The sequence below is a fragment of the Pristis pectinata genome, chromosome 6, assembly GCF_009764475.1.
Source record: "Pristis pectinata isolate sPriPec2 chromosome 6, sPriPec2.1.pri, whole genome shotgun sequence".
Lineage (NCBI taxonomy): Eukaryota > Metazoa > Chordata > Chondrichthyes > Rhinopristiformes > Pristidae > Pristis > Pristis pectinata.
In genome coordinates this window covers 23,572,724-23,588,278 of record NC_067410.1, presented here as the reverse complement: position 1 = coordinate 23,588,278, position 15,555 = coordinate 23,572,724, and the positions used below count along the sequence as shown (strand labels likewise).

At 37.7% G+C, this 15,555-nt stretch overlaps 1 protein-coding gene across 1 annotated transcript in view; it reads right to left on the bottom strand.

Annotated features, from left to right (window-relative positions):
- The window catches only part of cacna2d3a (calcium channel, voltage-dependent, alpha 2/delta subunit 3a), a 556,823-nt gene extending 544,171 nt beyond the window's left edge, over nucleotides 1-12,652 (bottom strand). The window contains 2 exon segments of the mRNA XM_052017619.1: nucleotides 12,059-12,140; nucleotides 12,537-12,652. Coding sequence (XP_051873579.1) covers nucleotides 12,059-12,140; nucleotides 12,537-12,652 — 198 coding nt within the window.
- Nucleotides 12,653-15,555: the final 2,903 nt, after the last annotated feature.

The window sequence follows — 15,555 nt, the reverse complement described above, 5'->3', positions numbered from 1 at the left end:
TAATCAATAGCATTGTGCTCAATAAGTACAGCAGCTGCAAGACTGGCATTTTCCAGTTGTCAATACTGCCATTGTGTTTGAACTACTAATGTATCACAATATAATTAGTCATCAGAAAATACATTACTCGTTGGGCAATCAGAATTGGTTTTCCAGTAAAGTAAAACACATTTCTTACTGACTTGCTTATTCCCAAACCAGCTTTGTGTAAAATTGCCTTACTATAGTAATGATGGTTCTACCTATATTTCATTATAGCACTACAAGCTATATTGGCACAGGCCTCCCAAATAATCTCATACCTGTGAGGCTTACACAACCCAAGATGTGTTCTGAACACCAAGGGTGGAAGGTTGAGGTTTTAATAATCAGAGTACATAGCTCAGTATAAGTGTATTTAATTACTGCTTATCTTGCAATGATAAGGGGAGGTCCTGTGATTCAAATGTCTTTGGTAAGCTAGGGGCACAGATGAAACAACCTCTCAAAGAATAGAATCATAGAAATGCACAGCACAGAAATGGGCCCATTTGGCCCATCTGGTCCATGCCAGCCATGATGCCTATTTACACTATAGCATTTACCTGCATTAGTACCATATTCCTTTGCATCTTTCCTATCCAAGTACCTGTCCAAATGCCTTTTAAGTATTGTAATTATATCTGCTTCCACCACCTCCTTTGGCAGCTTGTTCCAAATATTGACCACCCTCTCTGAAAAACTTACCCCTCAAATTTCCCTTACTTTTCTCCCTTCTCACCTTAAACCTCTGCCCCCTTGTTCTTGACTCTCCTGCCCCAGGAAAAAGATTCTGACTACCTATCTATCTATGTCCCTCATAATTTTAGAAACCTCTATAAGGTCACCTCTCAGTCTCCTACGGTCCAGTGAGAATAAACCCAACCGATCCAATCACTCCTTATAATCACTCCTTGTAATCGGCACGGTAGCGTAGAGGTTAGCACGGCGCTATTACAGCACCAGCGATCGGGGTTCGATTCCCATCGCTGTCTGTAAGGAGTTTGTACGTTCTCCCGTGTCTGCGTGGGTTTCCTCCGGGTGCTCCGGTTTCCTCCCACATGCTAAAGACGTACGGGTAGGTTAATTTGGGGGTTTAAAATGGGCGGCGCGGACTCGTTGGGCCGGAAGGACCTGTTACCACGCTGTAAATAAAATTTTAAAAATTTTAAAATTTAATTCCAGGCAACATCCTGGTAAATCTCTTCTGCTTTCTCTCTACTGCTACCACATCCTTCCTGTAGTGTGGTAGCCAGAACAGTACATAATACTCAACTACAGTCTAACCAATGTTTTGTACAACTACAACATGGTGTCCCATCTCTTATACTCAATGCCTCAGTCTATAAGGGCAAACACACGAAATGCCTTTATCACTATCCTATCCATCTGTGTCACCATTTTCAGTGACCTATGGACTTGCATCCCCAAGGTCACTCTGTACATCAAAGCTCCCAAGGTCCCTGCCATTTACTCTATATGTCCTAACAGAATGTGACCTCCCACAGTGCATTATCTCACACTTGTCTGGATTAAATTCCCTCTACTACCTCTCCATTCCACTTTCCAGCTGATCTATGTCCCACTGTATTCTTAGACAACCTACATTCTCATCCAAGTGTGTGTGTATATATATATATATATAACACATAATACAACAGAAGTCCCAGCACCGAACCCTGCGGTACATCACTTGTTATAGATTACTAGTCAGAAAAGCATCCTTCCACCACTACCTTCTGCCTCCTATTACCCAGCCAATTTTGGATCCAGTTTGCCGACACGTGTTGGATCCCTTGCGCTTTGATCTTCTGGACTAGCCTGCCATGTGGGGCTTTGCCAAAAGCCTTACCAAACTCCATGCAAACTATGTCTACTGCTCTACCCTCATCAATTTTCCTAGTCACCTCCTCAAAAAAGCTCAATTGGCTTTGTAAAGATTATCCGAAGAACAAGAATTTTGAGCTGAGGGCCCAGTCTCAGAGCAGGGATAACTCTTCATGGTAATTTGTAAATAATGACCTGCCTTTCCTCTTTAAGATGCTGAATGGCAAACTGTGTATTTCCCCAAATTTTAGGCTTTGTTTTACATCTGCAGCATTTGCAAGAGTTTCTTCTTATTTTACCTTTAACATCCAGACTTAGAGCTACTGCTTTAAAATATCTAGCTGAAAAAATTAATTAAAGATATTTGTATATTATTCTGTTACCAATTAAGTGGCTTCAACCTTAAAAATGCCTTCAACTGTATATACTTATTAAAGTTTCCCGAGTATATAGCCTACCTTATCTGCCAATCTATTGAATAAAACTGCCTCATAAACAAAAGGCTATATATTCCAACCCCGTGCTATTTTCTACAGGATAAACAATACATGAAAAAGAACAGAAATAAAGAAGTAACAATATGGCACTGACGTGGTGAAAAAAATGAACTAATAAGCTCATTGAAAACGTAGAAATTTTTATATGTACTGAACCCACGCTTCCTTCACTATTCCTTTAGTTTTCTTGGGATATACCATTGATACAAAGTATAGCAACAAACACTCAATATTAACAAAATTCCTTAATATACTTGAACAAAATACAAATGCAATATGACCTTGCTGAATGTCTGTTAGTTTATTAACTTTTCAAGACCAGAGTGTTGCTGACAAGGCCAACGTTCATTGCTCATCCCTAAGTACCTTTGATTAGGTTACGCTGAGCCACATTTGCTGCAGTCCCAAAGTGCTGTTTGATAGGGAGTTCAAGAATTTAGACCCAGGGATGATGAAGGACAAATGGTATGTTTCCAGGTCAGGATAATCTGCAGTTTGGAGGGGAGCCTGCAGGCGGTGGTGTTTCCTTGCATTTGTTGCTCTTGTCCCTCTGGGTTGTCGGGATCACAGGTTTGCGGGGCGCTATCACAGCAGCCCAGGAAAATGACTGCAGTGCATTTTGTAGATGGTACACACTGCAGCCACTGTGCACCAGCAATGCAGGGAATGAATGTTTAGGGGTTGTGGATGGTACCAATCAATCAGGCGGTTTTGTCCTTGCTTTCATGAATGTTAAGATTACACTGCATAACTTTTCTTTATCATAAATTGGTAATAAAGGAAATAAAGATGTTCCTATCTCTTTCTGGAACGACCTAGGAAGGGACAGAACAGAAGTGAAACACATCTGTTGAAAGGAAATTGGTCAATTTAAATGGCTCTCCTGCACCTCCAAGTGGACAGTTACACAACTACATCAATAGTTTCAGGTATAACACCTTCTCTGTATTTTGTTCACCATTGAGTGGTAAGGAAGAAAAATGTAAATGCAGGAAAGATAAATTAAAATTGAAGATTAAGGCCAAAAATTTTTACAAGTCCATAATTTGGTTGCACCAGAACAACATATTTATACCATTTACATGAGTACACTAAATGTAAATATTTAATGTTCAAACATCAATGATGAACAAATTGTCTATGTAATTCTTATATATTTAATCACTGAGTGGTAATGTCACTTGTAATTTGAGCATGCATTGGTTCCCAGAATAAACCACATATTTTCTTGCCAGAAGTTGCAAAGTCCTGTTATGTTTCGGCATATTGTGGTGAGAGGTAGACTGATTTCCTGGAGCAGCAAGAGTTGTCAAGGTGGATTAGGAGCACATAGTGTAGAGGTACACATGGATTGCACTGGCTGTTATCTCAGACTGCAGGTAATCTGAGGGTGAGGATGAGAGAGTGGCAAGTTTCAGGCTCACAAAGGACTGCAGGTACAGTTAACCATCTGACATTCACTGCCATTGTTTGCCACAATCAAAGGCAGCAGACTACAAGAGTTATTAAAAGTGATTTCATATTATTGAATTTTTCAAAGCCTGCTGTGTATACATCTGATGAGTTGACTGATCTAGTTGTCTGTTGTGTGTCATGAACTCTATATCTGGGACCTAAGGCTAAATGTTCTGCCAGACAGGGAGCTGCAGGGGTTACATTAGTGATTAAATCTGAGGCAGGCTGCTGGAGCTGCTGTGGACCCTTTGGTTTCAGAAGCAGCATCAACTTTCACTTGTACAGACACTGAACATCTGCTGATATCAGCATATATAACCTTCTTCTGCATTGCTCCATGTTCGGCGCTGCTGAAAGGCTTTTCCTGATGATACCCAAATATCTGTATTGCAATCAAGAGCTCTGAATTTTGATGTTCGAATGTGTGTTATGTATTATAATTACATTCACTAAATTACACATGCATGATTGGTGTTTACGGACATGTTAATGTGGCATATCACAGTGCATACTCAAGAAATCTTAACATTTCCAAAACTACCCCAAGCTTCTCTTTCAAAATCTTCCAATTGTTTCTCCATATCGAATGAAGCCTAGTGATTGTTCATCCTTTATAGATTTATGTAGTGCTGACGCCCAGCATAAAAACACAAAATTGGTAAAAACCTGGTTAAAAATAAAAGTCATTTGGGTGATTTTCACCCTGACTCATGTGCCAAGTCTTTTCCTGTGCCGTTCCCAAAAGCAGCTGTCTGCAGAGCCCACAGCTGCCGTTATATTGCCACACCGACCGCTTGCAAGGGAGTCAGACCCTAAGAACACTCTCCATGGCAACCACAAAAGAGCAGCATAAAAGGTTGTTGTGGAGGTGAGAGAAAGTAGTGAAGTTGGTGGGGGTGGGGGGGGGGTGGTGGTGAACATAGCAAACTTCTGTATGTCTGCATGCCTCCCCATGCAATGGGCTAGTTCAATGGACCCACATACTATGAGTGATTCCAAGGGCCAGTGATCACTGCACATGGATTGCAAGTGATTTTTTTAAAGAAGGCTGTGATCTGTGAAAGGAATTACCTGACACAATGCCAGCCACTGAAAAGTGAAAGTGCAAGATGCTGTGTGCACGACATTGAAGTGAACGTGAAGACCCTTTAAGTGTTGCCTCTTTCTCAGACCGTGTCACGTGTGAGCTCTTTTTTATGATTATCAACATCCTAAGTTGCCCACTAATGTTCCAAATTCTGAAAGAAATGGACAAAGTGTGTGCTGCTCAACCTATGACACTATTAGATATGCAATTGACATTGGATAAACTTCAGTCAAATTAAGATGACTGGCGTCCGGAAGTGCCCTAGCCAATTTCTCAGTCGTTGCCAACTGAGCCAGAAATGTTCACTAGTCCAATCTGATATGTATAAAATGGATTGTATGTGCATATTGTGCATAAAATCGGTGCACTAATGGATCAGTTTCGAGACACTGTTTCATGTAACTCTAGCTTTGACACGAAAGCAACAAGGACGAAGACAGAGTGATTTGACTCACAGAACTTATCCTTGCAATTTATTTTCTTTCCCATTATGGCTCACACAATATAATTTTCATAATCATGCTATTCTCCTTTCTACTATCTTCCTTGCTAGGTCATGGAAAATAGTTCTCTCAAAAGGTGTGAGTGTATTTCTTGTACCAAACACTTGCTTTTTGCTATGCCATGAAGCAATGCAAAAATAAATCAGCAAGGTCATCCAAGAGGTTGATATTGTGAACCCTTAACTATCAGAGGGAATATCAAAAAACATTTTAACAAAGTTTCAGCAAAAATGACTTACGTGTACATTTAGATTAATGTGATACATTTTGACCCTGATAAAATAAAAGTAAAAAGCTCTTATATTAAAGGAGTCAGTGACCACAAAGCTCACTGCAATATCACAAACCAAGATTTGTCACTAAAGAGTTACGTAATATTTTGTTGTGTAAATTATGAAGTGAATTATGAGTATGTCCTGTACTACGTAAGATATTGTGTGCCTTTCCAGTTCTTGCTATTTATCTTAAAACTCCTGTCATTATCATGTGAAATAGTGAATGTCTAATGCTTGCTCTTTTTTCAGAGATAAAGTAAAACTTACTGATTCATTATTAACCATTTGACCTCAGCTATTAGATACTAATACCATCTTTGTAAGAAGCACATTGACTGAAAACATTTGACTGTTCAATTTGATAAACCAGAGCACTGTGAGAGTAGTCAAATGGTAGCAAGCAGCTATATACCTCACTCTGACCCTGTTGGGTTGATATCAAGGAAATCCAGCACATAGAAAAAATTTGAAGATGGATAGCTGCATCAGAATGGGTGCAGAGGTGAGGGTTAAATTGGGAAACATTCCAAGCACATCTCAAAAGAAGCTCTAACAACTCAACTTTTTAGGCAAGACTCCCAGAAAGTGGGTTGGTATTTTAATTATATTATTGAGGCAATAAGCATCTGATTCCACCTAATTTGTAGGTTTTGCTTTGGACAGCTGGGATTAGCAGGACTTGGAAAACTGGAACTTATAAAAAATGTGAAGACATTTTCAGGGAGAATGAAAGTGTTTCTGACATTTAGAAGGGGTTTCCTGTCCAGCCCAAAACTCCATTCCTTCCCTCTCCCCGCCACCAAAATGTTCCTTCACCCTCACCCTGCCTTCGGATCCACTCACAGACATCTATCTGGGTCAGTGATTGGACTGACCCTTCCTGTTTTAGGACCCCACTTTCCCGACCCCTCCCCCCCCCCCCCCCCCCCCCCCCCCCCCCCCCCCCCCCCCAGGGGCTGTGGGTCAGTCCTATCTGTCCTGAGCCTGGGGATGAATAACCTTGCTGACTGGAAGTAAAGCTCATCAAGCAGACTGACTTCCAGGCAGGGAACCTCTCCTGTTGCGTAGCTACAGAGAAATAATTTAGATAACCATGCAGAGAAATTCTACTGTACATTAGTCATAGCAAAATTGTAAACACATTCTTTCCAAATTCACTTACCACTTCACTGCACCTGGAACACAAAGGAATGTCTTCCTCCTGTTTTTTTTTAATGTTTGATCATATTGTAGATATTTCCATTCACAATGGAAGGCAATAGTAGGATAATATTAGAATCTTCAAAAAGTGCACCATCCTATAAATGATTTCAAAATGCCATGTTGTCTAATTATTTTTGTTTTGCACAGCTTCTTTTTTTTATTTTTACTCTTCCTCCCTTTTCGAGCAAGGCACAAATATATTCTATAAAAAGCAATGTCATTTGTTCTTGGTAAAAGCATTGCTACATATTTTAGACCAAATTTAAAGAATTACACTTTATAAATAACTTAATAATTTAGGTAGTGACATTCGTAAAGGAAGCAAAAACAAAGACAATGGATTTGTGTATTTTTCTTAAATTCATCTGCATGGTAATGTAAATATTGTTGTGCATCTACTGATTTCATCTATGTGATTATTTTAAGAACATGCCACAAATGGAATATATTTGTGCTGAATGCACTTTGATTTGTTCATCAGTATTAATTAATCAAAAGGGAAATATACACACAGTATTATCTCTAGGAAAGTATACCATTTAACATAATGTACTTCCTACATTCTAGAAATTAGGTATGCAGTGACCATCATTTAGACTCAATCTATTACTTCTTGGCTGTTACTGAATCAGTGTTTAGGGAAAAGACTGCATATATACATTCTCACTCAAAAGAAAATTGTGTCTTTAAACCATATTATGAGTGAAAATGGAAGAAAGTGTTGGAAAATGGCGAGTTCTCCTTTGCCGGTAAATTCATAGTGCAGTTAACAGATAACAAAAGTACTTGCAAATTCTAAATGGAAGTGGGAGAAGGACTTTCAACAGAACCATTCTCCATCCCTTATCTCATATTCAGTGGTTGTGCCTCTGATGAAAGGAGCATTCTCTTTATAAAATATGATTTTAAAATGCAATGAAAAAATGAATTTATCAGCATTTTGCAGAGGATGTTTTTATTACTGATTAATTGAAAGAAACAATATAATTTATCACAGCATACTAATATAATTATGCTATTCATTTATACAATGATGGAAAAGATAAGTCTAACATCACAGAGATTCCAAAAACATGTTTATGATTGAGAATCAGGCACTTATCAGAATGTAAACATTTTTATATTTCTAGCTTTGAATGTTGACAGAAGTGAATCACCTTATTATTAATCTAGGATAGAACAATCATTTAAATGTGATGTATTATTCACTAAACTGTTGATATAGAATACATATCTAAGGATAGATGCAGCGCTGGGAAATGTACACACTTTATTTTTGTCAAACTATATTAATAGAATCTCTGAGTAGAGATAATCAATGTCAATTATCAAAATCAGATATCTTTAAACAGGACATTCCCAATGTAAGACTCTTTCCATTCGTTCCATAAAACAAAATTATAAAGCAGTGGCAGAGTCAAGACATTAAAGCTTGATATCTTCTTACAAAATATCTTAATCTTAATAGTACCATGGATGCAAATGCAAACATTATGGCCTGGTTTCTGCTGTAATGACAATTATGAGGTTAAAGTGCTCATAATTATTAGCAGGTGAAACATGTGCAGTTAAACACAAATATCCAGAAGTTGCTGAGAGCAGTCTCTTTCATCTGCAGTTTGCACCATTGCAATCCTTGCCAAAAGGTTTGACACTGAAATCAATATCAGACACTCTTAGGACACTTGCTCACCAGTGCCAAATTAAAGGTGACTAAAATAACTAGGCCTGGTGCATTTAACAGTTTTAATAGTGTAAAAAGTGATAACAATCGCTGGCCTGAAAAATTAATTTTGCAAATGTGGAGTTTTATTCCCTTAGAAGATTTTATTTTCTGTCTATCTCTTTTACCTCTTTTCTTGAATCCTGTCAATGAATCACAATACTTTGTTTTATCTATCATTTAATTCTGATTTATATTTCCTGTTTTACAGTTCTCAGTTTATCGAGTGTGTTTCAATGAAAATGCTTTGATCCCCTCTAGAGGGCATTGTGCTGGAAAAGATACCACTTCCTCCCCCCAAGTCCTCCATCCTACCCCCCACCCCACCCCACCCCCCTCAATTAGTGGAAAATTTCACTGAGAAGTCTATGAGAATTCTTTTAGTAGTTGTTAACAAAGTGAATAGTGAAAGCCATTCCTTTGCCACTTGAACAAAATCATTTCCCAATTTCCATGAGTTCTACTGATATGTAAAAATAAGGGAATATGAATTATGCCTTTCATATCCTGACTAGTAAATTTTGTTATCATTTTATAAAAATTACATTGTAATAATATTCGCTAATGGGAATAGAATGTTCATTTCCATTTATGATTCAAATGTTTAACTTACATAAATATTCAGTGTATTTTACAATTCAAATGTATTTATAGCTTTTGTTCCATCTTAAACTACAAACACGAAAACATCTTTCTCCTTTTCAAAGTTCTTTGTTAAAATTGTCTTTACAAACCACATAGCCATGCGGACTTAAAACAGTGTGGTTAAATGAGAAGATAAATCACTTTTAAAGCTCACTTATATTTCAAGCAGAAGATTGATGAAGAACTTTAAACAATGCAGGAAGAACAGCTGTTTCTGAATAGGCAATAAGTGTCTGCGGATTTTGTCACATTCATCCCGTGCACCTCAAAAATTCAATAATTTCTTTACCCCGATATTTTCTGCAAAAAAGGCAGATCTAACTTTCAAAATCATAGAAGTCCCACAGATTCAATTTTAAGCATTTTATCTAAAAATAACTCTGCGTATTCTATTGAAACTGATGGTTTAAGAAAGTACCATGTGTACAGGCTAAATTATATTTAAATGCTGTCAAAGACATAATAGTTAGCAGAGATGGTTTTGCTAAATCTCTCACAATGTAATCATAGGCCTAATGTGGGAGGCTGACAATCACTTTTATACTGTGAAATCTATGTGACAATCAGCTTTGTTTGTTATGTAGCAGTTTTTATCTATGTAAAAACATGAGAGGAAATATCTAATATAAGAAAATTTCATAAATCTCTAATTTGATAAATTACTCAGATTCATCACACTAATGCCACAATTCATAAATCATGATAACATTTGTTAAAATTATTGAATCTGCATCGATAGCGATTGCATTGCCTACAATAATGCTGAAAATATTCAAGACCGCATCAGCAAATTGATAAGATAGGCTAATATTTTTTGGTGATGGTAGTTCAAACCTTCATTTCTCAGCGCAGCACAAAGAAAATTTAACAGCAAAAGCGATGAGGTGAGGCATAAATAGAATCTTTTAAAAATAACAATAATATTCAAAGAATTATCTTCACTTTATACTAGTAATACATACAAGGTCGCATTTAAAAACATTCCTCTTAGTATGGCCAGTATCAATCCAAACTGGTTAGTTATTTTTACAATTTGAATGCTTTTGGTGTGTATCTTAGTATTATGTATTTCCAAAAAATTAACAAAATTGTACCATTTAGGAATATACCATAATGTACAGTATATTAATTGAAAATATAACATGCTCCAAACACATTAACTTCCATCTTGCTGTGATACATAGTGCCTCTCACATCCCTTTCAAGACATCCCAAATCACTTTCCAGCCAATGATATACTTTTTCCAATAGTAATCATTGTTCTAATACAGGAAATGAAGCAGCAAATTCATGCACAGCAAGCTGCCACAGATGGTAATGGGATAACCTGTTTTAGCACCACTGAGTGAGGGGTAAATATTGACTGGTGCTATTGGATCCTTTCAATCTGTCAGAGGAAAAGGGGCCTTGGTTTATTGTTCCATCCAAAGGACAGTTCTTCTGACAGTGCAATATCTCCTCAGTACTACACAGGATGCCAGCCCAGATTTTGTGCTCAATATGGGTTTAAGGGCAGAGGTTATGGTGGATTGAAATATTAATTGGTTCTTTTTATCTACATATTCTTTGATAAGGTTGCATCTACATTTCAAATTGTGCAAAGTATCTTCCAGCTGAGCTATCACAGTAAGAAAGCAGAAACATATCTTTCTAGTTGTACAATTTCATATTTTGAATATGACACACACCAACTAAAACTATTAAGGGATTAATGATAATGTTAAGATGAAACCATGGAGAAAAACTGAACGCATTTTAGATGTTTAACCATATGGATTTCAGCGCTATGTTTTGTACCAATGGTATAGATAACTAACAATTGTGAAATTTAAAAAAAAACAGCCGCTGTAAATTATGTCTTAATCCATTCATCACATACGTAGCAGATTATCTTATGACACCTAAGTATTAAATAGAAAATCACACAATCTCAAAATGCAATGACTTGAGATAAAAGCGCCATACATTAAAGTGTTCTTTTACTTGTGAGAAACACGATCTTATGCTACTTGTGCCTTAATGCGTGTGACATATGGAATCTTCCCACTTGTGAAAACACCCACAATGCAACATTACTACATTTATTTGTTATATTTTGAATTGGCATAATATTTTATCTCGAAGAATCATATTGCGGCATTAACAGTTTTATTTTCAAAGTTACCCGTTCCCTTTAAACAACAGGCTGATTAACAGCATACCACGTATTTTCCGTTTATAATCATTATGGCCTTATATTCATTTTGTTCAAGTTACTCTTTTGACACAGGTTTCAAATCGTATTCGTCATGACAATAGTAATTTAATGAACTGAGCAACATCTTTCAGAGGCTTGCAGCAGTGCACCGGAATATTATCCAGCAATGCACCTGAACAGTCAGATAAGATACTCATTTCTCTTATCTATAATGGTGTAATACATCCCACATTGGAGCGAGATGACAGCGGAATGAAGTTAGCATATGCGATGCAGAAATCACACACAACTGTATTGCACTCTATTTTCACGATATGTATTCAAAAAGTCGTGAAAAGTTAAATAGCTACCAGCCAAAACACTAAAGTTAATCTTGTACTCTGCTAACTCAGCCAAAAAATGGTCATTTAAATAAGCATCAGTCATAATACAATGACATATATCTTTGCTTCTGCAATCAAAAGCAGTGCCAAACGTGTTCAATTATATTCGCATCAGTTAAATTGGAATGACAAATACCATAGCTTTCTGAAGGGGCCAGCTACTTAACATGCAAGTCAGTTGTTCGGTGACAATTAAGTTCCAAAACAAAGGTTCTAAAATTAAAACTGAAAAAAAATATTGTTACCTTCTGCAGGAATTGTGAACCTGAGTATTTGGCTGAAATAGACTTGATTTCCCCTCCAAACGCGGAAGCCCATAGTTTTACCCTAAAAAGACATTAAAATACGGTAACATATATTACAATGGAGAAAGAGCAAAACAATTTAACTTCCGGTTGAAACCCACAGAAAGTAATTCTGTTTTTTTAATCAAACAACATTCGATTATTTTTGCCATTTGATAAGCGACGTATAGCAATTTCACATCGATGATGCTTGAGATGCGAATATTAGTGTGTATTTTCAACATATTAAGCTTTCTGAACTATGAATTTCTGACTATTCCGCAGAACATAATGTTATGTTTTATGATGCATAGAGATCTTGCAGCATTGCAAAACACTAGTATTAACCAACTTTACATTTCACCCTTAATGCAGTCCTTTAACTTCGAACACAAAAACTGAGGGACATGTATGCAAAGGAAGAGAATTCAAGACTTACACATTCAGGGGGATTTGTTGTGATTCTTTCGCGTGTGCCCGTGTAATACTGAAAAATGTCCACACGATTACAGAAAAGCTACAGAAAGCCTGCAAAATATGCATATCCCTCTTCATTATTGTACTTCCCCAGATCAGAACGACTTGCAGAACTGGAGTTCATCTGATTAATAATGGAGTAGCTCAGACCCAAATGGACAGTCGGTTCATCTTCATCTGTGGGACATCCCAGTTAAAACAAAAACAGGGAAGCAACTGAAAAGAGCAGTGAGTTCAAAATATTGCTGCTGCTGTTATATCCTTGGTAGGGAGACCGCTTCTACCTTTACTGCAGGATATTGCATTTACTTCTTAACAACTCTGCAGTATGCAGTCCCCTGTATATTATCATCATTCAGTGACCTACTGCCGGTCCAGTGTGCCCTCTGCTACAGGCCACAAGAGTCTATCGATTTCAACAGAGTAAGCTATCTTCTCACAATTAATGCTCACTGTATAGATGTAAAGCTGCCTGCAGGCTCCCTTTATCTTCCTGGTAACCTCGAGCATTCATCCCACATCTAGTCATGCAGCGCTGGTTCACCGGAGCAGGCATTAACGAAAAGTGCTGATGAAAGCCAGTAAGAGCACTGAGTGAAAACTGTGACACAATGCTTCCTCCCGGACTGATAGCTGGCTGGGTGAGGAGCACTTTGCCGTAGCCTGACAGGGGCTTCAGCTCAAAGTGACTCGCGGACCTAACACTTGAGGTGGTGAACACCCACTGGAGACGTCCCAATTCATTTAGTGCGCCGCTGTCGACAGCTTCTCTTATTCAGCTGACGGGGTGGAGTTGACTACAAACTGAATCGAGTAACTCTCACTCAGAAATAACGTTCACAGACAAATTATCACATAAAAAAATAAACTGGAGTCACTTTGTCGGTACAAGCTAAGATCACCTTCATCAAAAATCAGAAGTTTTAAAGTGAAATGACTGTGACCATCCGGTCTGTAACAAATTCAATTAAGTCTTACAGTCCAGAATTACCGCACTGGCGTGTTAAAAAAAGACTTAAAAGGCCTATGAATGAAAGGAAATGCAACATAAGTAAATCGATACAGAGTAAGTGACTCAGCCCTGTGAATGAATAATTAATTTCTTCATGTGGAGGAATCCCCTTGGTGAAGAGTGTGTAAGATCACAAGCTAAGGCATAACGTAATATCGCTTCAACTGGGACATCTGTCACGTATGCTCATTCCAGTTACACAATCTATCTGTATATTCCAAGTACTTTCTGTGTGGACGATTTCATGTCAAGTGGCTTTTTAAAGGTCGAAGTTCAAGAAATTAATAACAAAGTTACGCCAGCAATCCACTCAATCGACTACAGCTTTGGTGAAAGAAAAGCAAAGAAAGACTGCAGATTCTGTAAATCTGAAATAAAGACAGTAAATGAGCATGAAACCCCATGTGCCAGGCAGCATCTGTGGAGAGAGGAACATTTTGACAAGTCAGAATTAGTATTAGTGAATCTCAGTACATTCTACATGACTTGGCAAATATGCTGCATATCAGCGGGTCAGAATGGATCTGACCAGGATTTGCTTTTAAATCCTTTGGATATGCCATTACCACATTTGAGTAAACAAATCCCCTATGGATGGTGAGCCTGAAATGTTTTGAACTAAAAGCAAAAACATCATCAGATATGAGTTTAAATCACCTTGTTACAAAGTACCTTGCATATAAATGCAAGTTCTTGTGATGGTACTGTTCGTCTTTGCCATTGTAGTGTGTGGATCACCTAGGCTGTACCCCTCTATAAAACACCATTACTGGGTTGTTCCCCCAGTTAAAACTACTGTTATCACATCTCTTAAACATTCCATCCCCAAAACACAGTTTATTCAAATCTTCCTTCCTTTCCTAAGGTACTTTTGTAGGTTTTCATCAACTAGTTCCATGATCCCTCCATTATTGACTGATCAGTAGGTCATTACATTCTGGTTTTCAGCACAGTGCTGAGACCATCCCTGTTAATAAATGTGAATGGAGTGCATTTCCTCCTTGTTCACTTTAATCTTTCTCTGCTTCTCTCTTAGGCCTACTGCATGGGCTCATCTCCCTGGCACCACCACAGAGTCCTCTGCTACTTATCCCAAAATATTTAACGCACTTCTTGTAATTACTCCTTCTCGCCTTGCCTGCAAGATCATTTCAGCATTTCAATTTGTCTTCATGTATTATGCTTCAGTAAACCCAGATCTACCAATGCGAACCATATAATAAGAACAAAGGAAATAAAAATGAAAAACTGCAGATGCTGGAAATCCAAATAAAAACAGAAAATGTTGGAAAGACTCAGCAAGTCAAGCAGCATCAATAGTGAGAGAAAAGTTCAGATGAATGGTCTTTGACCTGAACTGTTAACTCTGTTGCTCTCTTTTCACAGATACTGTCTGACCTTCTGAATCTTTCCAACATTCTCTGTTTTATTCATGAAAGGGATTTGCTTCATTCGTTATTCTGTTCCCATTCATTGCCCAGTCATGAACAGAGCACAGTCTTAGTGCCTGTTTGACCCTAATAGAAGTTTTAATGGCTATTGGATAACGTGCTTCCTATATTATGAGTGAATCTATCTCAGTCCTTACCACCAATCCTGATCCAAATATTCATCACCTCCAGTTTCAACTTCTTCAATCCTCTCCTCACCAGCTTCCACTCTACACAAATCCCATCTCCTCCAAAGGTTTACCACATGTAGTTTATTCTGTATGAAGATCATATCAGTTAATCTTTTATTCAGAAACCTACACCATTTCTCCAAACATTTATTCAGAACCTTTGACCTTGTTTACATATTCCTCCAAGGCTTTGACTCACTTTAACACTTTAGTCCCAATTCACATGCACTAATCTTCTGACTGCATTCCTCCTGTGTTCAGACTCCATCACATTTTCATTCCATCATCACTGGTGGTAAAACCATGAACCAATGCAGCTTTGCAATTATTACTTAAACTCCTCTTCCC